At 40.2% G+C, this 26446-nt stretch overlaps 1 protein-coding gene and 1 long non-coding RNA gene across 3 annotated transcripts in view; both read right to left on the reverse strand.

Moving 5' to 3' along the window:
* Nucleotides 1–8033: 8033 nt before the first annotated feature.
* Nucleotides 8034–11216, reverse strand: LOC130051780 (uncharacterized). The gene is made up of 2 exons (XR_008800014.1): nucleotides 9902–11216; nucleotides 8034–9290 (listed from the first exon to the last, which is right to left on the reverse strand). It is a non-coding gene; the product is annotated as an uncharacterized LOC130051780 (long non-coding RNA).
* A 7485-nt stretch (nucleotides 11217–18701) lies between these two features.
* LOC125682089 (MPN domain-containing protein-like) overlaps nucleotides 18702–26446 on the reverse strand; it is a 141120-nt gene continuing 133375 nt past the window's right edge. For both annotated transcript variants that reach the window (XM_048922488.2, XM_048922487.2), the window contains 2 exons: nucleotides 23549–23641; nucleotides 18702–22552 (listed from right to left, as the gene is read on the reverse strand). In XM_048922488.2, the coding sequence (XP_048778445.1) occupies nucleotides 22466–22552; nucleotides 23549–23641 (180 nt within the window). In that variant the 3' untranslated portion in view covers nucleotides 18702–22465. The remainder of the gene's footprint in view (nucleotides 22553–23548; nucleotides 23642–26446) is intronic.

Raw genomic sequence — 26446 nt, forward strand, 5'->3', positions numbered from 1 at the left:
ATTTCCTAACATAAAGCTTGTCACTTAAACTCCATCTACATCTGTAGGAGCAGTCATGTGATATTCTAGGAGCTGAATAGTAATGTCCTGTAGATGTGCAATAAGGTTTTGGAATTTTCGTATTTGCCCCAGGGGCCGAAAAATGACGTTTTCTATCACAAAGCTCCATCTACATCTTTAGGAGTAGTCACATGATATTCTACGATTGTTGACCTTAAATGACCTTGAAAGTGGGTCAAGGTCAAAAGTCAAGATCACTTTCTCCTCCACAAGGTCTTAGGTGGTTGACGTTTAAAAATGGGGTCAAGGCCAAAAGTCAAGGTCACTGTTCAAGATGTTGGCCTCCACAAGCGATGCAACATTGAGAATATGTACGTCATTCCAAAGGAAGTCTATATCCCCTTCCTTGACAGGATTCAGCATGATAGCTGTCTGCATCAAGTACTTGCGAGACACAGATAGATGACCGACACTCTACGCATAACTTGGAAAACAGTCTCCATGGGAAAGCTCTGTCAATGTCAGGGAGGACTGCATGAACCAACCAAGTGCCAATTTACATATCTGCCCAATGTTCAACATTAAGACACTGGTACTGATCTTTAAGCAATACACAAAATTGACACTCTACACAAACTGATAACCCCCCTCCCCGCCAAAAAGAAAATAAAATTAAAACAAATACACATACACAGAAAGAGTTAAACATGTACATTTCACCTTCTGTAATATTGTAAAACAATAAATGAATAAAAAATAATTCAAACAAAAAAAAACCCGAAAAGAAATGATAAATATAATAAATGAAAAAGCTAGACTTGACGGATCAGGAATGATGCAATATCCTCTGTTCAGACTCTATACTCAGGAAACATTTTCTTTGTGCCTTTGCTCAGCCTCTTAAATCCAAGTGAACTCACTGAAATGACATCCACGTCCACACATGTACACAAATCATACAACGAGGAAATGCGCAGCTTCCACTCTTGTCGTCCGTTTACTGCATCCTCAAAAGTGAAAGTAGAAATCCCCGCCAACCAACTTTCTCACATGTCACTGTTTTGGATCCTATAAAAAGCCACTTTATTAATGTACAATGATCACCATCATGCATTCAAACACAAATAAACAACATTGATATCATTCATATTATTATCATTTCTCCTCCACAAGGTCTTAGGTGGTTGACCTTAAAAAATGGGCTCAAGGTCAAAAGTCAAGTTCACTCTTCAAGATGTTGGCATCCACACGAACAATGATGATTCTACTGTGCTTTTATACAAGTCTTTCATCATATTCATTATTTGAGGAGATAAAAAAGTGACCTTAGATTTGTTTGTGTCATTTGCACAAGGCTGTTAAGGTAACTCACTACACTAAAGCTTATATACATTTTTTGCATGATAGTGAGGGAGATATGAAGATTTATTCACCCAAGAAAAATCATATTCCCCGAGGGCGTTGCCCTCGGGGAATATGATTTTTCTTGGGTGAATAAATCTTCATATCTCCCTCACTATCATGTAATAAATTGTTTATTATACCGAAAGAAAAAAGACTACAAAAGTGCATGTGAATTGGAGTCCGCTCATCTATACATTGTATGTAGCTGAGATCGTCCTAACGGTAACACCGCACCGTCAACGTATTACGGTAGAGGGTACAAACAACGAAATACAGTGATATGTTAACCAGTTTTTGTATTTCCATTCTCCTTGAATGCTGATTTACTTGCTTGCTTTTGTATCAACTAAAACCATGCGATTCAACTGTGTATCAGAGACCCGCATATTCTCTGCCTTACGAACTATGAAAGTAGAATGACTCAGACTTATTGTGACGTCACAATACACTTTGTCTACCTTGACGTTAAACTTATGAAAATTGCACGAGGCTGCCCAAGGGGTAAATTTGATAGGAAGATATGATGTTTGAGAGGGAGATATGAAGTTTTATCATCCCTGGCACGTGACCATCTAGACCAATCAGATTTCGCGTTGCATGGAATTGTCATACTGAGGTATAATAATACTCTTTATGACACTACGTCACAAGATGGCGATTTAAATGTTTTGTGAAAGCATTTGTATCGATCGATTTGTTTGTCTAACATCCTAGCTTAGTGGTTAAAGCATTGGGCTCGTAAACCGTACATCTAGAGTTCAAATCCGCCAGTCTTTTGTTCATAAGTGTTGAAATAATTTTTTTGAAAATATTTTTTTTTATCAAATTTGTATATTTTCTGCCTTTTTAAACCAATTCGTACTGATTTGAGAAACTATTATTTGGTGCACTGTAGTGAGCCACCTTAAAATGAGAAGTGTTAGAAGACCACATATTACCCCTTATCAATTTTGGTCCTAAAATCTAAACATCTTGCTATATACGGACAATCCCTCACATATTCACTCAATTAAACTGAAAACCCTTTTTGACTAGCTTTCAGTTTATCCAAAGTGAACTTTTACTTAATTCAATATGTACAATATATTTTAAATTCACCCATTTCTATATTTGTCAATTGAGTGAATGGAAAATAAATAATAAGGGAGCAAAATGTATGTGTGTAGTATATCAGGGAGATATGGGACACATATTGACATACAATCTACATGAATGAGCTGATGCTTTATAAAGTATGTTTTAGAAATTATCTAAATATGATAAAAGGCTGAGATTGATATTTAGAAAGTACTTCAGATAATAAAAGTATCCCATTCCTCCTTTACTAGTTTTGACCTGGCATATGCATAACAGTGTAATAATTAGAATGACCCAAACAATATAAAGATTGTCATACAAGGAAATTGATTGGACAACAGTAAAGTTCATGACTTTATCTGAAATTAAGAGTCATTTGCTTGACTATCAAGCAAACAGAGCTCATGATATTTGACTCGGGTATTATATCCATGTATCATAAAACTTTGACCTTTTAACCTGAATTGCTATTTAAAAGATATCTAATGGCCATTTCTGATCACCAAATTAACTGTCAATTGCAAAAATATGCCCCCCTTTTTCAAAGCACGAGCAAGTTGTTACTAATTTTATTCAGAGTCAGTATCTACATTATGCATTTCAGAGTCTCCAAATATATCATTGACAATGTTACAAACAATAACAGCTGAGGCATATGACCATATTTGACACAATTTCCTAACATCATCTGGGTTAAATATTTGATGGCACTTTTCAACAATACCATCAATAACTTTATCAGTTAAACCATAAATTAATTCAAACTGTATGACACTGTCAAATTCAACTGACAATTTGTATTTCAAAGCAAACCACTTTTGCTTGAGAATTTTTTTTTATCTTCTTCAGACACCTCTCAACTCATTCCCTCCTCTTCCTCGTCATCTTCTACTTTCTCGTAAGCTTTGTGTGTGTTAGGACAAATTTCATTGTCACAACTACATTTTTTTCCCACAAACATCGCAGCAATTATGAATTGGTAATATAATAGTCTTTTCCATCAAATATGGGTTGCAAAGGTTGTTTCGCCTGCACTCGCTGTCATCTTTCACCTGTTTTACAAGTTCACACTCCACCTTTTTCAAGTGTCCCTTATGATTTTTAAATAAAATAAGTTCATTTGACTGCATGCCATCTCTGCCACAGCGCCCCATTTGCTGCACAAAGGTGTCCATTTCTCTGGGTAATCCATAATGAATAATATTATACAGCCCAAATTTTTTTTTACACCCATGCCCGCGGAATTTGTGCAGATAAGTAATCTGATTTTGCCATCCACAGCCATGTCAGCTCGAATGTAATCTTTAATCTTTTCATTAGTTTTACTATGATATATATTAATTATTTATCAAATCACAATTTGAACCAAATATTTTAAATAACAAAAGTAACATACAGTTTTGAGACATCAGAGATTGATTCACAGAAGATGACATGACGTGGCGTCTTTTCTTTTAGTGTTGTCAAAGTAGAAATTAACCATGCAAACACATTCTCAATTTGGTCATTATTAGGTAAACATTTAGACGATATTTTTATGTTCAATCTGTCAGGGGATTCAACAATAACTTCTGCATTGGAAGAAAAACACAGTTGTTTCATTATCTTTCTCCTGTTGGTAGGACCTGCAGTTGTTGTAAGGGCCACCATTTGAATGTTCGGACACAGTGATCGAAGTTCGCCATTTCGGGAAAACCATTCTCTAAATGGTGCTGCATTCTTGTCATGAGATTCTTCCCTAAACATATTATCATAACATATTTATTTCCAAGACTCAGCAAGTAAGACTGGACCTATACCATGTATTCAATCATATAGAAAAGATAATAAATCTATGAAAGCGCAATGATAGATACATATTACTAAAGGATGAATGCTACACTAGAAAAATTTGATATGGATAAAAGGTGAAGGATATATATGTGTATATTGAAATCCCGTATTAGACATATTAAAACAAAAGTACGTACCATCTATCCTTCTGTGTTTAGTAAACCAGAAGTGATAAAAGAATTAGATAGGTTACATGAGGAATATGTTTTGGTTCCTGCTGACAAAGCTAGTAACAACATTGTCTTTGTTTGTAAGGCTCATTATTACAACTGTATTTTAAACGAACTTGGCATTAATTCCACTTTTGGTAATCGTACTTATACTCCAACTGCCCTTTCAAAAGATGAAATTCTTCAAAATCATGCTTCAGTTTTAGACACATTTAATATCCCAGTCAATGGGTCGAATGAATATGAGTTACCATACCTACACTGGATTCTTAAACTACATAAAAACCTTTACAAACAAAGATACATTGCTGGATCCAGTAAGTGCTCTACCAAGCCCCTTTCGTTGCTCCTGACGAAAATATTAACAGCTATGAAGGAGAAACTTCAAATTTACTGTACGACTACATATGCCAGAAGTTGTGTTAATGAAATGTGGATTCTAAAAAATTCTAAAGAACTTTTAGTAAACTTGAAATCGCAAAACCTTTCCCATATCAATAACATCAAAACCTATGACTTTTCAACATTATATACGACCATTCCTCACGATAAATTAAAGACTAGACTTTTTGACATCATAGACAGTTGCTTCTTCAACAAAAATGGAAAAAGGAAATATTCATATCTAGTGATCAGTCATCCAAAAACTTACTTTGTAAAACACCACTCTTGATTCCACGCACAAGTACTCTGAAGTTGAAATAAAAAATATGCTAGAGTTCATTGACAATATCTTCGTGGTCTTTGGTGATCAGGTTTTCCAACAATCAGTTGGAATTCCCATGGGCACAAATTGTGCTGTTTTGTTAGCTGACCTTTTTCTATATTCATATGAAGCAGAATTTATTCAAAAACTTCTACGTGAGAAGAAAAAATCTCTTGCTGTAGCATTCATTTCGACATTTAGAGATATCGACGACGTTTAGTCTATTAACAATGATAACTTTCATTCATATGTCGATTCGATATATCCCTGTAAGCTCGAAATAAAAGACACCACAGAGTCGTCCACTTCTGCTTCATACTTAGATATTTTATTGAAAGTAGACATTAACGGCAAACTGACAACTCAACTGTATGACAAACGGGATGATTTCAGCTTCTCCATCGTCAACTTTCCATATTCATGTAACAATATTCCGTTATCACCTGCATATGGGGTTTATATCTCTCAACTGATTCGATACACAAGAGCTTGTTCTGCGTATAGTCAGTTTTTAAATCGAGGCAAGCTACTGACAAACAAGTTGATGGTAAATGGGTTTCAACAGTCTCGATTGAAGTCAGCATTTCGCAAATTCTATGGTCGTTATAACGATCTAGTTCGTCAATACAACCTATCTTTGGGTCAAATGCTGTCTGACGTGTTTCATACCGATTGTTAGACCGTTCTTGGCACATTGATTTTGACTACGGATAACTTCGTTTACCTGATCAAGATATAGGGCTCACGGCGGGTGTGACCGGTCGACAGGGGATGCTTACTCCTCCTAGGCACCTGATCCCACCCCTGGTGTTTGCTCAACCATCTATTTTGTATTGCTTATAGGAGTTATGAGATTTGTAACAATTTTGAAAACTTTCAAATTTACTTAAATTCAGTCATAAAATGCAGTTTTAGTAGAAAACAAACTTCGAAAAATTAAAATCAATGCTGGACTTGAACATACGTTCTACAGTTCAGCAGTCAATGTGCTAACCTACTGATCTAGGCAATGGTATTTAAATTGAATAGACAAATATTGCAGATATTTATATTTTCTGCCATGTTTTAAAAGGAAGTTGGCCATTATGACGATGTAGAGTACCTCCTTAAGATTTTACAATTTATACATTATTATAATAATACAAATGTTAGAGAAACAGCACATTGAGTTTAGGTTGAATATTGTTTTGGCTAATTTGTAAGATTGACTCTATATCATCAATCATGTAGTTATCAGCGGTTCAATGTTTACTAAATTGGTGCAGTCAATGCTATTCATTAATTTACATGCATGTTACAAACTCTGACACCATTTAGTGGCACTTACCATTGTATGACTGTGTGTGCTTCATCGACGACTATAGCTCTTAGTTTCTCCTGGTCAACCTCAGATTTCAGAACATCTCGCCACATCAGATCCCCCACCAGCTGTTCGGGACTAGCATAAACAAAATCAAAGTCTCCATTTTTTAAATCGTCGGTTTCGGTAAAGCCTTTTCCTATGTAAGTAGCTCTGAAACCTAAAGCTGTTAATTTCTTGCACTGTTCGGTCATAATCGAAATCAAAGGCGTAATAATAACGATGCAAGACCCTGGGAAAATTACTGGAATGCACTCATACGTGATAGCGAGCGAAGCTCGCGTCGCGACGAGCTCGCTCCAATGATTTCACGATTGAGTCACGTGCTTTGCTTTTCATCAGCTAGTCTCGTTCAACCACTCCGCAAATCTTCGTTGGATATTTACGGAGAAAGCAGAGCGTCTGGTTGCACGAAACTATTCATCAGCTGAAAAATGATGGGGATTACCCATTATGCTTCCGGGAAAATGTCGCCGTCACTGCGGTATACTTCTTTAACAACCCTGTAGATAAATCAAATAAATAGTTTGGAAAGAACCACAAATGATTTTAAATTCCAGACAAGTTTTCCCATACCTTCGTATGTTTTGTGGATAATTGCTTGGTTTGAAAGAACAACAATCTCAGCTAATGATGACGTCACAATGCACTGTTACATATCAATCGCGTCATATTTCCCGCGTTAATTGAATCGCCTAAAGTCGTGTTTTAAGATGTTATGGGTCTTCGCTCGTCTCAACGGTCATACCGTAAACATTAGATTTCCCACTTCCTGTTTTCATACCAACAAAAATATCTTTTCTGTCCATGACAGTTTTTGATTCGGTCTGGGCGAGGGAATGATAAATTTCTTGCATATTTCGGCTTCCTCTTGAATGTCACTTGACGCGGCCATCTTTGTTAAAACTGTTTATGTTACACAAATTGTGATTGGCTAAAACTGATGTAACCTAAAGACGACCCCCAATAGGTGGCGCCCAACAGAATCGACAAAAGTCGGCTTGATCCGCCAAGGGTGAAAAGAAAAACAACGTGGAGCGTCACCCTTGGCTAGCGAAGATGGAGCTAGACTGGACACACGTGAACAGTTCTACAGGGAATACTCTACAAATACAGTTGAAGCTATTATCAAGGACTAGCAACGTACTCACCCAAAGTCAATAAAAGCGTGCAATTGAGGGTTTCAAAATCATAGTTTATCGACCATTCAAAATATATATGGTAACATGCGTTTATTAATGGTAAATATCTGTTGAACACTCACCTCAAATTGTTTCAAGTTAAGTATGACAGATTTTTTTTTTACAGTAGGTCAAAGTATGGTATATTTTTCGAGATTTTTCTCACATGTAACCTTTGTTACTGAGTCCTTGACATGATAATATTTAAGATAAACATTAATTTTCCATGTATTATTCCATAATTTGTATTGGAATTGACTGAGCATATATTTTTCTTATTTGCGAAAGACAATAAATACAGGTTTTCAAAGAAAATATTTAATCAACACAACAAGAAATTATCTGCTGTAAAAGTCAGCAATAAGATTTTAAGAGCGCAAAATAAACGACTAGATATCACTTTCAATATCTTTGAAATGGCAAAAAATAAAATTGATTAACAAATATTCTCGAACAGTTCAATATGTATGAAACATGAAAACAAAAGACTAGCAATAGATATAGAACGATAGCTTTTTTGTATGTAAATGAAGTGGCGCTATAATTATGTAACGTATGTTTCAACACTTACACAACAGTACATCCATGAAAATATTGTGCCAAAACGATGCCACCATCAGTTATTTTTTACGATTGATGTTGCAAAATCATAACGACATCACTTAATTCAATGGAAATACCAATTTTAATAGAAATATAACGTAGACAAGCAAAATTTTTTACCAAATGTGTCTTTTCTTCTGAATTTGTTAATTTGCAATAAATGTGCGATTAAAACAAAAGTGATAGATTGATGTTTCGCTATTTAAATGCTCATGATTCTTGTAGAAATAACAGACACATGTTTTGAAACCTGGATTGCTCTTTGTTATAATAAACAATGAAAGTAACGTATGTTTCTTATTTTTCCATTCATTACTATAAACACATCATTTCTATTCAAAAAATGGAAAGAATCATATGTACCCATTTCTAACAATCTGTTTACAATAATAATATAAAGAAAATGTTTAATTTCCCAACATTTTAATTAAATGTATACCGAATCTTATGTTTTTGTTGCTTATTTTGGAATACCTTTCCATAGAAACTGTCAGTATAATCCACCACGCGGTGTTATGAATGAATATTTAACGATGTCCCCTATTAATTTTGAGGTCAAAAGGACAACGGTTAAACTACTCTGGACATACGCTATTGTCCGTTGAGAAATCTTTCCTTGATAGACATCAAACTTGAAACACTGGTGCCCCTTATGAATAGATGACCCCCATTGGATTCCAAGTCACAAGGTCAAAGGTCATACAAAATTACTCAAATGACCAGTTGCTTATAAGTATTTTGAGAGACAAAACTTACACGTATCATTATGGTAGCCTTTGACCGGTAGTTAAACCTTTATTTTCACTGTCTATATAGACATTCTACCTTTTCAGTATTGCCACAAGGGGAGCATATAATATTATTTCTAAAACATTTTTTCATGGTTGTTCTTATGTTTTAATACATTTTTTTTTCATGGTAGTTATTCTGTACTTCTACTCTCACAAGCGCCATTTCTGAAAAAATAAATTAAAAATTAAAAACAAGTAGAATAATATTACGTAACGGAATTTGTGGTAACATATGTTACACTCAGATAAAATATTTTTGAATGATTTCTCTATAAGATTGCATAGAACAATCATCAGAGATTAGTCCCTTCATTTCTAAGATATATTATGAAAAGATGCTGAATTCTAGCAAATTGATAAATGTAGAGTTGCATAGTTACATGTATCATAAATAGGACAGGAGCAGAGGAAAACATGGCCTGTATTTCTTGCAGAGGATATCTGTATATGCTAGTGAATACGGGAACAATAACACATTTGTTTCTTCATAACATAGTTGATATTCAACAAACATATCATTAATGATGATATTTTGTCAATATGTAGTTCAATATTTGATGTCGAATCAAGCATTTCATTAAGTAGCATACGTTACTTTGAGTAACGTATGTTACCAGCATTCTACTCAAATGTAATTCTTACACCAGAAGAATTTCTAGATATTTGGAATACGATATACATTCTTTGATATCAGAAGAACAAATTCAGACCAAAACATTTCATCTGCTTAATCAATATTGTATATCAAACATTGCAGTTGTTGTAATAGTACTTACCGTAAGAGAAAATTAATCCTAATTCTCAAAGTTTAACACGTATTGACTTTCAAACTCAAATGTTCATAGTAGACGTTCATGTCGTATACCACATCATGCAGAGAGAGAGCAAAAATACGCTGGAAATTGTTCTATCATTCCCTTTAATTAATTTCTCGGTAACGAATGTTACATCACGAATGTTACATCTTGACACGTTTGTCAAATTTCAGACCAACCAATGACTTCTGCAAAAGAAATGTTTATATTTTCATTCTCTGTACACTACGAGATTTTCATAAAAGGGGTAACATTTGCTCTGCAAATACGTTTTCATAAAAAAAATTAGTGTATCGTATGTTACATTTCTAAAATCAGAATTCAAAATTTTGAGAATATGATGACTTCTTCTCAATGCCACATCCAAATATCGCTTGATGAATATTTTCACACCGTTTTTGAATATTTTAGCGCCAAAATAGATCAAAAACATAAAGATAATTCGAAATCTTTGTCCATACATTGGGTGTTTAATTGACCCTATGATCACATAATATAATCTGGCGACATGGAGTAATATATACACCACTGCATAAAATCATACGCAAAAGTTGTTAAACTTTTATTGAATGAAAATTTAGGAAATACAAATGATATTAACGCAAAGAAAATTTAAAAACACGCTCTCAGATTTTTATATTTGCTTGTTCAATTTTGAAAATTGAGTCGGCGACAGTCACGTACGTTACAAAATTAGGGTATATACGCTTCCTACCAAGTTTATAAGTAAAGGGGAAATAAAAAGTATACCATGCCTAGGGAGGCTATGGCTCCATGAATGTATAGCACACAAAATATATGATTTGGTATAGCTTATTTTCTAATAAAGTGCCGGCGACATCGATTGCACGCTTTTATTGACTTTGAGTGACTGCACGGGTAAGTCTTTGGGTAATCACGGATTAATGGGTCATTTAACACCCCTTAGTTACTATATTGGCGCCCAACTCAATACCACAGGCTTACCCTGGTTGACTTGCCCTTGTTTTTGTTTCTTCCACACCACGTTGTTTAGACGCCATATTGGCGGGAAGTCTAAGTTAGACTTGGGAATTTTTGTTTACTGTGAATTAGATTTTGATTTTAGTGATTAACTTAGGATTTATTATTTAATTACAGAATTAATTTAGATTATTGACATTTGCATTTTTGTGCATATTTTGTGTATTACTATTTATCGATACATTTATTGATGAGGTGTTGTCTGGATTGGGCTTGCGAACCAGCCCAGACAACCCAGCGATCACACGGTGTACTCCCATGCTTTCACAGTTACCCTCAGATAGATTTGATAACCCTTGGGGTTGAGGGGGGGGGGGGGGGGGGGGCTCATGATGGTTTGTCAGCCCTAGGGTTAGACCCATTTTCCCAAGGTAGATCCTTGGTTGGCGGCGATTCCTTTGTCACGCCGTCCTTGCCTTCCTGTTTGAGGGAGGGTGGTAGGTTTAGGGGTGCCCCAGGAGGGGGAGTGAGATTTTCTGGCACTGAGTTTGGCTCTAGGAAGGGCGACAACTCATATTGGGGTATACGTCGCAGGTGTGACTCACCAGAGAATCTAATTGGATTAAATTCACCTTTAAAAAAAGGTTCTGGACTTGACACCACAGGGTCTAGGGATTAGAATAGGTGGAAGGAGGATTTCTTGTCCACCATGGGGGGGGGGGGGGGTGTCAGTTATTCCTAATGTCTTGGCAAGGCCCGGTCCAGTTAGGGGGATGGTTATGATTATGGACTTAGTTCAGGGACCCTCCAAGAACATTATACCCCTTCTCTGCATCCCTACACTCCAAGGTCAAGGAGGTTTTCGGCCCACTCCCTCGCTCATGGGCCGATGATCAGGCTTTAGGCCAGCTTAGTCAGAGTTTACCCCAGGGGGGCTTAGGTTTATGATCACAGCGTCCCACTCCCATACAGTATTCCCCAGTTGTCCCATTTTCGGAGCCAGGGATTTCCCATGGGAACTCCCCCCGAGCTATGATCTGCTTACAGGGTCCCCACATGCCCACCCTTCACATGTGCAAGACCCTTGGGTTGGGGGGAATATCCCCCACCCCAAGCACTTGGTACCTCCCTTGCTTGGCGGTCACGCTAGCACACCTATGCCCCACCCTACAATGATGACTCCTCCCTATCAACAACAGGGACCCTCCGCCTACCCTGGCACTACGGCCTGTTGGTTGGGGGATGAGGGGGGTAGAGTAGCTCCGGTGCCCCACCCTCCCTTCAGCACCCTAGTGCGGGGAGATACGCGACGGGCACTGGAAGACATGAGCCGAAGTGCAAGGATTAGAGGTATGATGGAAAGTCCAGCTGGAAGTCCTTTCTGCACAAATTCGTTCGCCTGGCCCGAAGCCAACAGCAGACCGACCTCGAGCAGCATGACGAGTTCTGCTTTTCATCGGAGGGAACAGCTAGTGATTACTACATCCTGTTGCTGGAGACTGATCGCAACCTCTCATTGGCCGACATCCTCAGGAGATTTGAGAAGCGTTTTTGGTCATCAGCGCCGGACCTCTCACATCAGTTAAACTTCCAGTCGGCGTCTCAGAATGTGGGCAAGTCATTGAGCAGATATGGTGCTCACCCTAGCCACACAGACCTTCCCATCTGTGCCAGACGCACACATTCATGCCATTCCGCGGCTGTGCTATGGCGCCGAAGACAGGGACGCAGGACTCTATGCCCTGGACGGCCAAGGAAGCAGTTGACTGAATACAGTACTATCAGCATTCGCGGCAGATGAAGTCATCTCAGCCCAAGAGGGATGTGAGGCAGGTAGCCCAGGATGATGCCCCCAATTCCGACAAGGAGCTGAAGGAGATGGACCAGCGCCTTCAGGAGTTTGAGAAGGAACTCCGAGGGCGGACCCCCTCTCCTCAGAGATCTTCATCGCCACCCTCAAACAGCAACCGGAAGCCAGCAGGTTGCTACAAGTGCGGGGCCATGGGACATTTTAAGCGGGAATGCCCAGAATTGCGAGGAAAACCTGATGGAATCCAGGGTCAAGGGACGAAGGCTAAACCTAGGGACAGTGAGGGCGCACAACCGTGTTCATCAGAACCAAGGGGGGGGGGGGTGAGGAGACAAGACCCGCCAGTCACTGCCTAGTGGAGGGCCTACACAGTGGGAGGTCAGGATGCTGACACCAGAGCACTTCCCAGTTAGGCCAGGGTCGTGCGTTGTTCGCACGGGTACAAGTCGGTCTGTAGGAGGACACAAGCAGGCGCCCTCCTGCATGCGCCGCTCCAGAAGGGGTACACTCCAAGTGAGGTTCAGGGAGGCACCCGAGGAGGAGGAATCGGAGGACTGGGTTATAGGTTGAGAGGAGGACAAGTACGAGCCCTCTCCCAGGGATATGTTGCCAGGATTCAAGCCCCCCCCCCCCCCCCCTGAGGATATTGTGGTGCCGGAACTGCCGGGATTTGGGGCAGAGAACCAGGGGAATAGGGAGGACATTCTGGAGGATTCGGAGGACTTGCCGGATCTGAAGCCCTCGCCCATTCAGAAGAAGGAAGCGGAAGCGGATTCTGCGCCCAGGCCTTGTGAGTGCCCGGAGCTATTAATGGCGCAGGATCATCTCAAGGAGGAATGTGGGCTGGGGGTGGTCAGTGGCCGAGCCGCAAGCGGGACAGTGGACATGCCTTTCTGGCATGCGGGAGAATCCCGTGAAGATTCGCCTGTGCCAATCGGGTAGAGAGATACGCCCAACCACCGGCTTCACGGTTGAAGTTGTAGTCCAGGGAGTGAGACTACAGGTAGTGGTAGACACTGGGGCATAGGTGAGTGTGTTGTCCACCCGGGTCTACGAGGAGCTCGACCCCAAGCCTCCCATCAAACAGCACGTGACCTTGGTTCAAACAGGGGAAAATGCCAGGATGAGGGGCTTCATCACCTGTGGGAGTCCGCTTTGGAGACACAGAACATAGTGTTGATCTGTATGTGCCCCCCCACGAGACAAGACTCATTTAGATCTGGAGCATGGCACCATGGCTTTGGGAGAGGAGAAAGTCCTCATGACGTTCGGGCCCCAGGAAGGGGACAGGAAGCCCAAGTTTCAGTAACTAAGTCTATCCAGGTCCCAGCTGCTTCAGTCGTCCTATGTCTTTGTCGTTTGGATAAGGAGTTGGAAGATTTTGTAGTCAGCCTTCAGATCACACTGGTCTCGGACGTCTTACTGCTGCCGCACACTTATCATGCCGGGGGAGGACAGCAGTGACATGCATTATCAATGCCTCGGACGAGTCCATCCCAGAGGGTAGCGTGATAGGATCTGCCTCGGAGGCCGGATCGAGGGTGCCGACGCCGGACTCTGTTCGGAATGTTTGCAGTGTGGCCGACCTTCACACTGAGTCGGGGGGCTGAGGTCCCCGAACACTTGAAGGACCTCCTTGATCGTTCGTCTAAGGAACTGACCTTGTCGGAGAGACGGATGCTCGCAGACCTGCTTAACTAATTCCAGGACGTGTTCGCCGGAGGAATTCTACTTTGGCTGTTTCACGGCTCTGGAGCATGAGATAGACACAGGGGATGCTCGCCCAGTTAAGGAGAGGATGAGGCGCACTCCGCTATTCTTCGCGGGTGAGGAGGAAGCATATCTCAAGATGTTGGATACAGGTGTAATCCAGCCCTCAGTATCAGAGTGAGCCTCCGCCCCTGTGTTGATCAGGAAAAAGGATGGGCAGCCAAAGCCCGCCTTATAGAGTTTTTTTTCTGGTATGGCATGATGAGGGAGGTAGAAGGCTTTGTGGGCACTTGTGGGCCCTGCAGTAGAAACAAGCATCCTCAGCTACATACTCGAACACAGATGATAAAGTATCACGCCGGAGCTCCCATTGAGAGAGTGCTTTCTGGGCCCATTGCCCAAAACCGACAGCGGAAATCAATATGTGCTCGTTATGGTGGATCAATTCACTAAGTGGGTCGAGTGTGTACCATTCCCATCCTAGAGAACCGAATTGACCGCCTCAGCGGCAGTAAACCAGTTCTTTGCCAGGTTCGGTTGCCCGTTCCAGGTATTTACTGACCAAGGACGCAACTTCGAGAGCAAGCTCTTTTCGGCGGTCTGCGATCTCCTGAAAATCCACAAGGCACGAACGACCCCTTACCGCCCAATGGCCAAGAAGAGCGATACAACCGGACGCTGTCAGGTGCTACAAAGACAGGACCCAAAACAACTGGGATATGCACGTGGCACAGATAGCAGGTGCCCTGAGGTCATCTGTGAACCACAGCACAGGGTTTACTGCCAACAAGTTGATGTTGGAGATGGAGACTAAAACCCCAGCAGACCTGATGTATGCCCCCCCCCCCCCCCTCCGATGCGAGGTGACGACCTTGACTTGGAAGAGTATGTGATGAATCTGGAAAAGTCCATCCAGGTAGCCCACGAGACAGTCCGAGCCCGTCTTCGTAGTACGGAGGAAGGCATGAAGCGTGATTACGACCCTAGGGTTCGGTTTCGGGACTATCAGGAGGGAGATACAGTCTATGTTCTGGACACAGCCACCTTGAAGGGGAAATGTCGTAAGCTGAGCCCCTAATGGAAGGGTCCAGGTTTGGTGGTAAAGAAACTTAGTGCTCACTTCTATCGAGTTCGGACTAAGACCACGGTTATGCTGGTCAACCACGACCATATGAAGAAGTGCGACGACTGTCAAGTGACCTATCTCGCTGGCTCATTAATGCCAGGGAGAGGTATCTAACAGGAAAGGACTTGGGTCAGGGCAAGGATGACGGAGTTCACTCAGGAACCCCCACAGAGACCGTATCAGGACCAGTTGACACACTGGGGACGGAGGCCTCTGGGAGTCTCCCGAATTCAGAGGTCGCACGGAGCCCGTTAAGAAACGTGGACAGGGAATACCGCGTAAATACCGCGCACCTTCGCAGGCATCTCCGAGTACCGACTCGGGGAAAACGCGCTATTGCCTCTGCCGGCAGGCGGACGATGACAAGTTAATGATCCAGTGCGACAAGTGTGAGGAATGGTTCCATGAGAAGTGTGTAGGAGTGACTATGGAAAATACAGCGAGAATGGAGTTATGTGTGTTCCCCCTGTTCCTCTAAGGGCATGGGTGACTCACCTTTCTCATTGTAGGATACAACGTGACGAGGGGGACTCTCTCCCCCCCCCCCCAGGGGTTTGAGGAGGGAGCGTTCACGCTCCAAGAGGGACGTGCCATTGTTCCATGGCGGGAGACGGCGGAGGGTCACTCCACCATCCCGCAGGCCCAGTCCTGTCCGGATCCGAGAGGACATCGAGGATCCCCAGGACGCGGGCAAAGTGGCGGACCTCCCAAGTCCCGGTCATACTAACCAGGAGTCGCACTGCCCCTTAGGTTGCCGGGTAACCACTAGGAATATCTGGCAGCATGTGACCCACACGCACTTGCCGCCGGTCTTCCAACATGGTGTTCCCCTTCTTGGGAGGTATCGTTCATTAGGAAGGGGGTCCTTAAGTGGTTAGCTAGGACCCTTCTCGGGCCGGGCGCCTATCTGTCAGAGTTGGCGTCCACTTTGCGGTGTGAGGTGTTCCGGTACCACCACTGTGGACTCACTCTCGATCTTGTGAAGGCTATGAACAGCCTCTGTTGTAGTGGGGGGAGGCTCCTCTCCCGATCTACGAGTTGCGCGAGGAGGTCAACCCCGCGCTTCTTCTCCACTGGAAGGCGCAGGCGGTCCTACTGGCCCGATTGGACCCCGCTAGAGGGCGGCCTACAAGCGGTTGGTCGCTAGCAATCGGGTAGGGCGTAAGCGTTTGAGGAACTTTTCCATGAAGCCATACTCATCAGGGGGTCCCTCACGTGCAAGGGCGAGACCCTCATCGGGAGCTCCGGCTTCGGGGGTAGTTGCTCCCCCGATGCCGCCATTGACTCCTGAAGAGATCCCGCCAGATCCTCAGACACCTCGGCGTGCCTCCAGCTCCTTTGAGGACGGACCGCCCCCTGAACCTATCCAGGCCGAGGAGGGGTAGTACGAGTGGTACTCCAAAGAGGAGGATCAGGAGCTGTGGTACCCGCTTCAGCCAGTCACGGCTGAAGGGGAGCCCATGGATCAGCCTTGGGGTGACAGGGATCCGTCCCCCATGCTCGAGCTGGAGCTTGCCCCTATCGAGGAGGTGGTAGTGGACCTCTCCTCTGGTGAGGAAGAGTTCACCAGGCCACCCCCGGGTTCGTAACCACGCAGTACAGTTAATTCTCGCCACTCAATTCATCGCCATTTTCGTTATAACGCCACATTTTTCTAAGAACGTTTTTCCTATTACTTAAAATTCTCGTTAAAACGCCAATTTCGCTATCGCCATTTCCCACGGTCTTTTTATGCCAAGTCTATATCAAAGTGTTAATTATCTCGATAAACCGCCATGGCTGCACGTGATCAGTGATGCGGAACATTGGTCATTATCGATCTCTGGCGTACACCTGGACAGAAAGTGCCCAGTATTAAATAAACAAGATAATTACTCAACATGAACCGTAGTCTTGTTGTTTTTACCTCATTGAAAAATATTTAGTTTAGCAATGGCTTCGCCACGAAAGAGGTTTCTGTTGAATTTCTAAGAAAATAAGCAAACTATTGCATACCATGGAAACCATCCGAAATGTACACAACAGGAAATCTCCAATCATTCTTTTGTTTTAAAAAGGAAGACAATGAGGATTATTTCGGCTGCAAAAAAATTGGCTTTGAAATACTCGTTGATCTTCGTCCAGTTAATGAGGAAACAGCTTCATGGTGCGCTAAATACAGACACTGCACAAGGTTTACTTAAATAACTTGAAACATATTGTGTATATGTATCTTGTTTGTGTATTGTTTTAAAATGAAGCCTTATTATTGATAAAACAAAAATTACGAGATATTTTTACATTACCTTTATACATGAAGGAAAGATTACTCTTACATATACAAGAAAAGTGACCTTTTCTTCCCAAGATGGCGGAAATTCAATTCATTGCCAAATTCTTTATAACGCCATAAATTCAAAAGAACAAAAGGTGGCGGTTTATCGAAAATTGACTGTATATGGTAGCTGACATGCCCCGCTGGTGCCGCGGGGCCCGTGGCTGTGGTCCAGGAGTGGTAAGTCTCTCCTGGATGCCTTCCCTGGTCTTGGAGGGGGTGCCAGTTTGGGGTGGGAGACCCAGGGGTATCCCTGGTCCACACTGGGGCGATTTCCCCGTAACTATCGGTTACGGGTGTGTGACCCAGGACTGCACTGGGGGGTAAATTCAGGGGCTCCTTGTTTAGGAGTTCCTTGGGTGTGAGATTCAGGGAAGGCCCTGATCCACATCGGGGTGGGGCCTTAGAGGTTTATGTAGAGGGGTATAAGAATGTATAAAGTTTACAGATGGTACTCCTGCCAGCTAGAGGTTCAGCGATGACACTCTTATTTTATGAAATACAGGTATAATATATTTTGTTATTTTCATGGAATAATATTATATTTTCATCTTTTATCATTTTATTTCATTTATCTATTTTGTATTACCGAGGTATATAAGGAGCGTAGGGATGTTGACCGAGTCTCTCACTTGTAGGGGCAATGCAGACAGATGCTGGTGATCAGAAAACCTCACTTGAGCTCAGGTGAGCTAAAAACCCTTCGTATCTAATACAGATACCTTAACGTTATGCATACCCCTGGTTTAATTCAGGTATACATTACAGATCAACAATGACCAGGCACATTTTGGCTATTGTAAAGTCACTCGTTTTGCATGTGCACAATGCCTATATTCATGATTAAATAAGTAATAAATCATTTTTACACATCCTTTACACGTGTGATACATGTACAATGTCAAAATAACTATAGGTATATTGATAAAAACAAGCATTCTGTAAGTATTGCATAGTAATACATGTCCCTTTCCGGTCCCAAGTCAAGTCTTTTGTGTCATATTATCTGTGCAGTTCTGAAGTCAATTCATTTGCACAATATTCTACGTGAATAATCTTGATATCAGCAGTTTATGCATAATAAAAATATAACAACAACAACAACAATAATAATAATAATAAAAAAGGAAAATAGAATTTGATAAGTCTATATATAATGTCGGGACCATGTCTGGTCTTGAAATTTCAACTATAATTGCTTTTTTGCATTTTCTTTCATTTTGATATTTAAAACATGTCAACCATCATCTGCAAATGAAATTGTCTTTATCATTACATCGAACAACTCTTCATTTGTATCCTCAGTCAACTCCCGTATTCTGAACAATGAAGCATATAATGATCAACATGTTCACTTCTACCCAGCGTCTTCAACATTCTAAACTTTCTATCTGCGTTTCTGTTGCCACGAGATGTCTAGATCTCTTGTGTGTTTGAATAAAAAAAATGAAAAATCTATAATAGCATATTTTTGAATGATTGGGTGGATATTATTTTTTAATACCAGGAAATATTCTCATTTCGATCTCTTGTATATATAGACCAACTCACACAATAAAAATATGCAGATAACTAGACAGAGTACAAGGATTAATTCAATCAACCATGAGACCGAGTTTTACAATTTTTGTTAGAATGATTCAACTTAATGGAAAAGAAACCTAATTTGTACCTACTCATTCGATAACCGACTATCTTCTTTTAGATTCCTAAGTTAAGGCATTATAAAGAAAAGTCTGGAAAACTTATACTGGTAAAAAAAAACCTAGAAGTGTCGGCATGACATGAAACCCCACCTGCAGTAAAGTCGAATGTAGGAAATCCATCAAAGTATAGCATTGAATGTGGCATTCAGATTGTATGTTACACGTATTTAGTACAATGAAGAACTCATTACACAATACTTTATACATGTATGTTTTAACAGCCATAGAATAAATACATACTTTATAAAAGGCTTCATAAAAATCAACGAACTGGAACATAATTCAAATTCAATCTGTAATTCATCAATATACACCTGCATACAAAAATATCAGTTCAATTTCTCAAGACGTTTGGAAAAAAGTCCGGGAAACTGGTCATAACAGTAATTTTTTTTACGTTAAAGGGGCACAACTCCATCAAAATTCAATGAACCTGAACAAAACTCATTTTCGATATGTAACTTATCAATATACACCCGCATACAAAAAAAAAATCAATTCAATATCTCAAAGTATTTAGAAAAAAAGTCCAGAAAACTTGGTATCACCGAAGGAAGGACAGAAACTATATATGCCCGACCACTTTGTGACGGGGGCATAACAAGAGTTGTCAGAAGACAGGATATCTCGCCGGGAAGCATGAATCTACTTAACCTATAGTTCAACAGGTTAAAGTTTTTGACAAATAGGTCAGAGTCCAAGGTAACTAGGTCAAAATATTTGAAACCATATCAAAGGCCTCGTCATAAAGCATCTAAGTATGAAATATCAAATCCCTATCCCCTTGGTTCAAAAGATATAGCCAAGGTTAAAAATTTTGAACAGTAGATCAAAGTTCAAGGCTAACGTCATCAGGTCAAATGTCTTCTACCAAAACAAAAGTATTTCCATGAGGCATCTATATGTAAAATATCAAAGCCCTTTCCCTATTGGTTCAAAAGATATAGCCCAGGTTAAAGTTTTTGAAAAGTAGGTCAAAGTCCACAGTAAAGGTCACTAGGTCAAAAGTCTTCATACCAAAGCTAAGGTATCTTCATGAGACATCTATATGTGAAATATCAAAACCCTATCCCCTTTGGTTCAAAAGATATAGCGCAGGATAAAGTTTTTTTCCTGAAAGTGTGACGACGACACCGGTGTCATGACAATAGCTCTCCGGACAGTCGTCCCAGGGAGTTAAAAAAGAAACGCATAGTAGTATTATTTCGCTAAATCTTTTCAAGTACATTTAATTATTTCATACATTTTCTCTCTTTTTTGGGTCTAAAATGAATTGCCCGATTACTAAAATCGGTTTCTGTAACTCCCGATTGTTGCAAGTTCCTAATGCACATGATTCAGGCACCAGTAGTCTATCAAATGCACAGGTTCTCGGTATTTGATTATGTTGTCTTTAAATGTAACTGCTTTTTGAGAAACGCAGTACCCAATTGAAGCTCAACGCAACAACACAATTGAACAACTGCCAGCAGGTGTGTCACAATTTGCAGTTGCAAGAGATTTCAATGTTGCACAAAGCACCATATCTTGCCTTTAGAGCAGAAATCAACAGTATGGTTCAACAAATGATCGTCATAGAACAGCAGCATAGGATCACTGAATCCAATTGTGTCATGTGGCATACATCAATCATTCACAACAGCATCATCTACAGCATCTGCCATTCCCAGGATTCGCAGAATATCATATCAGACTGTTCGCAATCGACAATGCTGAGATTAGAACGTGCAGACCTGTTCGTGACATTGTTCAGACTCTGCAACATTGCCGACTTCAATGGTCTCAGGCTCATTGAGTACGGCCATAGAAATGCTGACGGACAGTTTGGTTCAGCGATGAATCTTGATATTGACTGTAGAAGCCTGATGGAAGACTCAAGAGTGTATACGCGTTAAAATGAATGTTTTGCGCAAAATTGTATCCAGGAGGCTGACCCGATTGGAGGAGTTGGTGTTATGATGAGGACAGCAATATCCTATACAGGCAGGATAACAATGGCTCACATGCAGGTTACTTTGACGGTTCAACGGTATATTGATGAAGTCATACAGCAACACATGACAATGCCAGACTCCATACTGCTCGTCTAACACGTGATGTTCTGCAAAGGTTCTTCCTTAGCCATCCAAATCACCATATTTGAACCCTATCGAACATGCATGGGACGAACTGAATAGGCGCATCCGCCAAGACCACCACAGCCCCAGACTCTGCAATAACTGGCCCAAGCTCTGCAGTTAGAGTGGAACAACATCCCTAGACAGTTTCAAAGACTTAATTGTGTCCATGGGAAGATGTTGTCAGGTAGTCATTGGTGGTCATAGAGGGCACACTAGATATTGAACTTGGGTGACCTTGAACTGTTAATGACTGTAATTATCATTAGTAGCTGTGATACTTTGATTATTAACCCAGCGTTTACATCATTTTTGTGTTTTCAATAAATCAATTATCAAGTATTTCTCATGTCTTAAAACTTTACGAAATTGTACTATGCATTTCTTTTTTTGATCATACACATTCGGCACAAAATCCCATAAATCTCCTAAGAATCACTTAACTGTCACAAAACTTAAACTTTGATATGTAAACACACAGTACAGTATACCGCATACAATGCACAACATCTCATCTTCCTTAATCAACTAAGTTGTGACAGATGGAGGTACAGATGGAGTGCAAACTAGTAGACCCATTTGGCTCCACCAGTAGGGGACTAAAATTCAATACTGGGAAGACAAATCTATAGAACAGTTAGAATTTATCATAATATACAATGTGCTTAGTTTACTTTTCACCAAATTAGCATGTGAATGCATGTAAAATCACTCTGTTTTAAAAATAAGTTACACAACCAACTTTATCATCTTTATCATTTTGGTGTCTGTTAAGTATTGATCCAAACATTGTAGCGAATTCATTTGGAGAGAATCAAATGCTGAACAAATTCCAAGAAAGTTCCATTCTCCATCTGATCTTCTGGTAGCTTGGTGGCAAGAGATCCCTAGCGTATAAATACAATGATGTATATGGCAATTAGTGAGAGAAAAAAAAACAACCAAAACCACAAGAGGCCCACAGGCCTTATTGGTCACCTGAGTATTTACTAGGTATTCAATATTACAATGAAAAGATAATGAAAAGTTTTGAATGATTTAAATCTACAAAAAATATCAAATATTTACATCCACTGAATCTTTTATCATGTATTTCTTTTGAAATTTACATTGCTTTCACCATACAATGAATGCATGTTTGTTGCAAACGAGTTCGATCCGGTATTTTATTACCACCTGTCTGTGTAATCATTACCAAATATAGAGCGTCATCAAGGCCAAAGGGTGTATTGCCTCTTCCGTTTAACGTTTAACGCAATGAACAGGTCAACCATATGATATTTTAGTACTTAAATCTGTTTTATATTTTTATAAAATACATAAAAATATATAAATATAATATAAACAATAAAATGTCTTTCTTTGCTTACGCAAAACAGTGACCTTGATTTAGAGTGCAACACACCTTCTACCTAAGATGCATTAACTGACCAAGTTTGATGATTCTAGACCAGATAATTGTCCAGTTACAAGTCAGAGAGGATTTTGCCATATTTGGCCTAATCATCTTAATAAAGGTCGCAGTGACCTAACTTTAAGTGTGACCCATCCTCTACCAAAGATGTATCAGCTGACAACGATTGAGGATTCTAGGTGTCATAGCATTAAAGTTATGAGCCGGACACGAAGCTGGGCAGACGGATAGACACGATCACCATACCATCATACAATCTCGTCATAGACAGGAGTATAAAATACTGCCAATCAATACATCAAATACAAGCATATAATACGAAATCATTTTATTTTAAATAAAAAATTGATGGAACATTTAAAGACAATTGCAAAACCTAATTTCCCTGCAAATCCTTGCAATTGAGTCTAATTCAAAATTCACATTACTCTTTAAAGCTATAATTGCAGGACAATGATGCAAAACTAACCTTCAGTTTGTCCAGGTAGGTAATCGTTGGTTGCCATGACTGTCGGAACTTCAGCCAGTCAGGTGTACCAAAATAGAAATCTGTTACAGCTTTCTGATATGAAAAATATCAACAATTATTAAACGAGTTCCTCTTCGACAATATCTTTTCAACAGTCTGTTGGAATTCCCATAGGCACGAATTGTGCTCCTTAGTTAATTGACCTGTTTTTATATTCTTATGAGGCAGAATTTATTCAAAAGCTTCTACATGAGAAGAAAAAATCTCTTGTTGTGGCCTTCAACTCAACATTTAGATACAAGTATATCGACGATGTTTTATATTATTATTTACAGTATTTATATAGCGCATTATATAATAAAAAAAAATATTCTAAGCGCTTTACATTAAAACAACAATAAACTACAATTAAAAATTGAACATATCTAAAACAGTGTAAAAAAAAATAATATTCGTTTCATTAAAAAAATATGAATTCTAGCACTGGCTTACACAAAATCATGATTAAACTACAGAAAATACATACAAAAAGGTTTCATAAAAAAGAATATTAATACTGTCACTGGAAATGGCTTACAGCAATACCGCCGCGGTGGCCGAGAGGTTAGAGCATTCGCCCCGCATGCGGTAGGTCGGGGTTAGAATCCCGGCCGCGACAGACCCAAGTCGTTAAAACGGGTAGTGATAGTTCCATCGTCAAACGCTCGGCGTTGAATGTCACGGGTCCTCGGAGATGACCTTATAAACGGATGTCCCGTGTCACAGTAGGTGTGGCACGCTAAAGAACCCTCACTGCTCAATGGCCGCAAGCGCCGAACATAGGCCTAAATTTGAAGCCCTTCACCGGTCTTGGTGACGTCTCTATGAGTGTAAATGAGTGAAAAATTCTAGAGCGAGACGTTAAGCAAGATACAATCAATCAATATATCAATAATAATCATGTTCATTCATATGTAGGTTCGATATATCGCAGTGAACTTGAAATAAAAGACACCACAGAGTCTTTCTCATCTGCTTCGTACTTAAGACATTTTATTGAACATAGATTTTTTATGGCAAACTAACAACTCGACTCAAACAGGATGACTTCAGCTTCTCCAACAACAGCTTCCCATATTTATGTAGCAATATTCCATTTTCACCTCCTTATGGTGTTTATTTCTCTCAACTGATTCGATGTGTAAGAGCTTGTTCTGTGTATGTATGATGAGTTTTTAAATTGAGGCTAACTACTGCAGCAACATTGACACGTATGACGTCATGACGTATCACATGACTATATAGCCTCATTAGTGACAATTTGGGAAGCAGAAGTTTTAAATATGTGCAGATAAAATGCATGTTTGTTTCAATTATTGGGAGTAATGAAACAATATAACAGCAGAGACATGCTTTATTATTGTTACTCCATCTGATTTTAATACATTAACAAGAGACCCATGGGCCACATCGCTTAACTGATTCACCTGAAGACTTTCCATATATATTTGCATATAAAACCTTAGTCCCTATTGTGGCCCCCAACCTACCCCGGGGGTCATGATTTGAACAAACTTGAATCTGCATTATGTCAGGAAGCTTTCATGTAAATGTCAGCTCTTCTGGCCCATTGGTTCTTGAGAAGAAGATTTTTAAAGATTTTCCCTGTATATTTCTATTTAAAACTTTGATCCCCTATTGTGCAGATTCAAGTTTGTTCAAATCATGGCCTCCGGGGGTAGGTTGGGGCCAAAATAGGGGATCAAAGTTTTACATAGAAATATACAAGGAAAATCGTTAAAAATCTTCTTCTCAAGAACCACTGAGCCAGAGAAGCTGACATTTACATGAAAGCTTCCTGACATAGTGCAGATTCAAGTTTGTTCAAATCATGGCCCCGGGGTAGGTTGGGGCCCAATATGTCAGGAAGCTTTCATGTAAATGTCAGCTGTTTTGGCCCATTGGTTTTTGAGAAGATTTTTTTTTAGATTTTCTATATTTATTCCCATGTAAAACTTTGATATCCTATTGTGGCCCCAACCGACCCCTGGGGGCCATGATTTGAACAAACGTGAATCTACACTATGTCAGGAAGCTTTCATATAAATCTTAGCTTTTCTGGCTCAGTCGTTCTTGAGAAGAAGATTTTTAAAGATTTCCCCTATATATTTCTATGTAAAATTTTGATCCCCTATTCTGGCCCCAACCTACCCCTGGGGGCCATGATTTGAACAAACATGAATCTGCACTACGTCAGGAAGCTTTCATGTAAATCTTAGCTTTTCTGGCTCAGTGGTTCTTGAGAAGAAGATTTTTAAAGATTTTCCCTGTATATTTCTATTTAAAACTTTGATCCCCTATTCTGGCCCCAACCTACCCCGGGGGCCATGATTTGAACAAACTTGAATCTGCACTATGTCAGGAAGCTTTCATATAAATCTCAGCTCTTCTGGTTCAGTGGTTCTTGAGAAGAAGATTTTTAAAGATTTTCCCTATATAATTCTATGAAAAACTTTGATCCCCTGTTGTGGCCCCAACCGTCCTCTGGGGGCTATGATTTGAACAAACTTGAATCTGCACTATGTCAGGAAGCTTTCATGTAAATGTCAGCTCCTCTAGCCCAGTGGTTCTTAAGAAGAAGATTTTTAAATGACCCTACCCTTATTTTGCATTTTTGTGATTATCTCTCCTTTGGCCCTTCATTTGAACAAACTTGAAAGCCAGCCACCCAAGGATGCTATGTGCCAAGTTTAGTTGAAATTGACCCAGTGGTTCTGGAGAAGAAGATGAAAATGTGAAATGTGTACAACGACGCCGACAACGGACAAATTTTGATCAGAAAAGCTCATTTGAGCCTTCAGTTAATAACAATTAAAAAGATGAAGATTGGGTAAAACAATCTATTATAAGGCACTCCAA

Source organism: Ostrea edulis, chromosome 2 (assembly GCF_947568905.1).
Source record: "Ostrea edulis chromosome 2, xbOstEdul1.1, whole genome shotgun sequence".
NCBI lineage: Eukaryota > Metazoa > Mollusca > Bivalvia > Ostreida > Ostreidae > Ostrea > Ostrea edulis.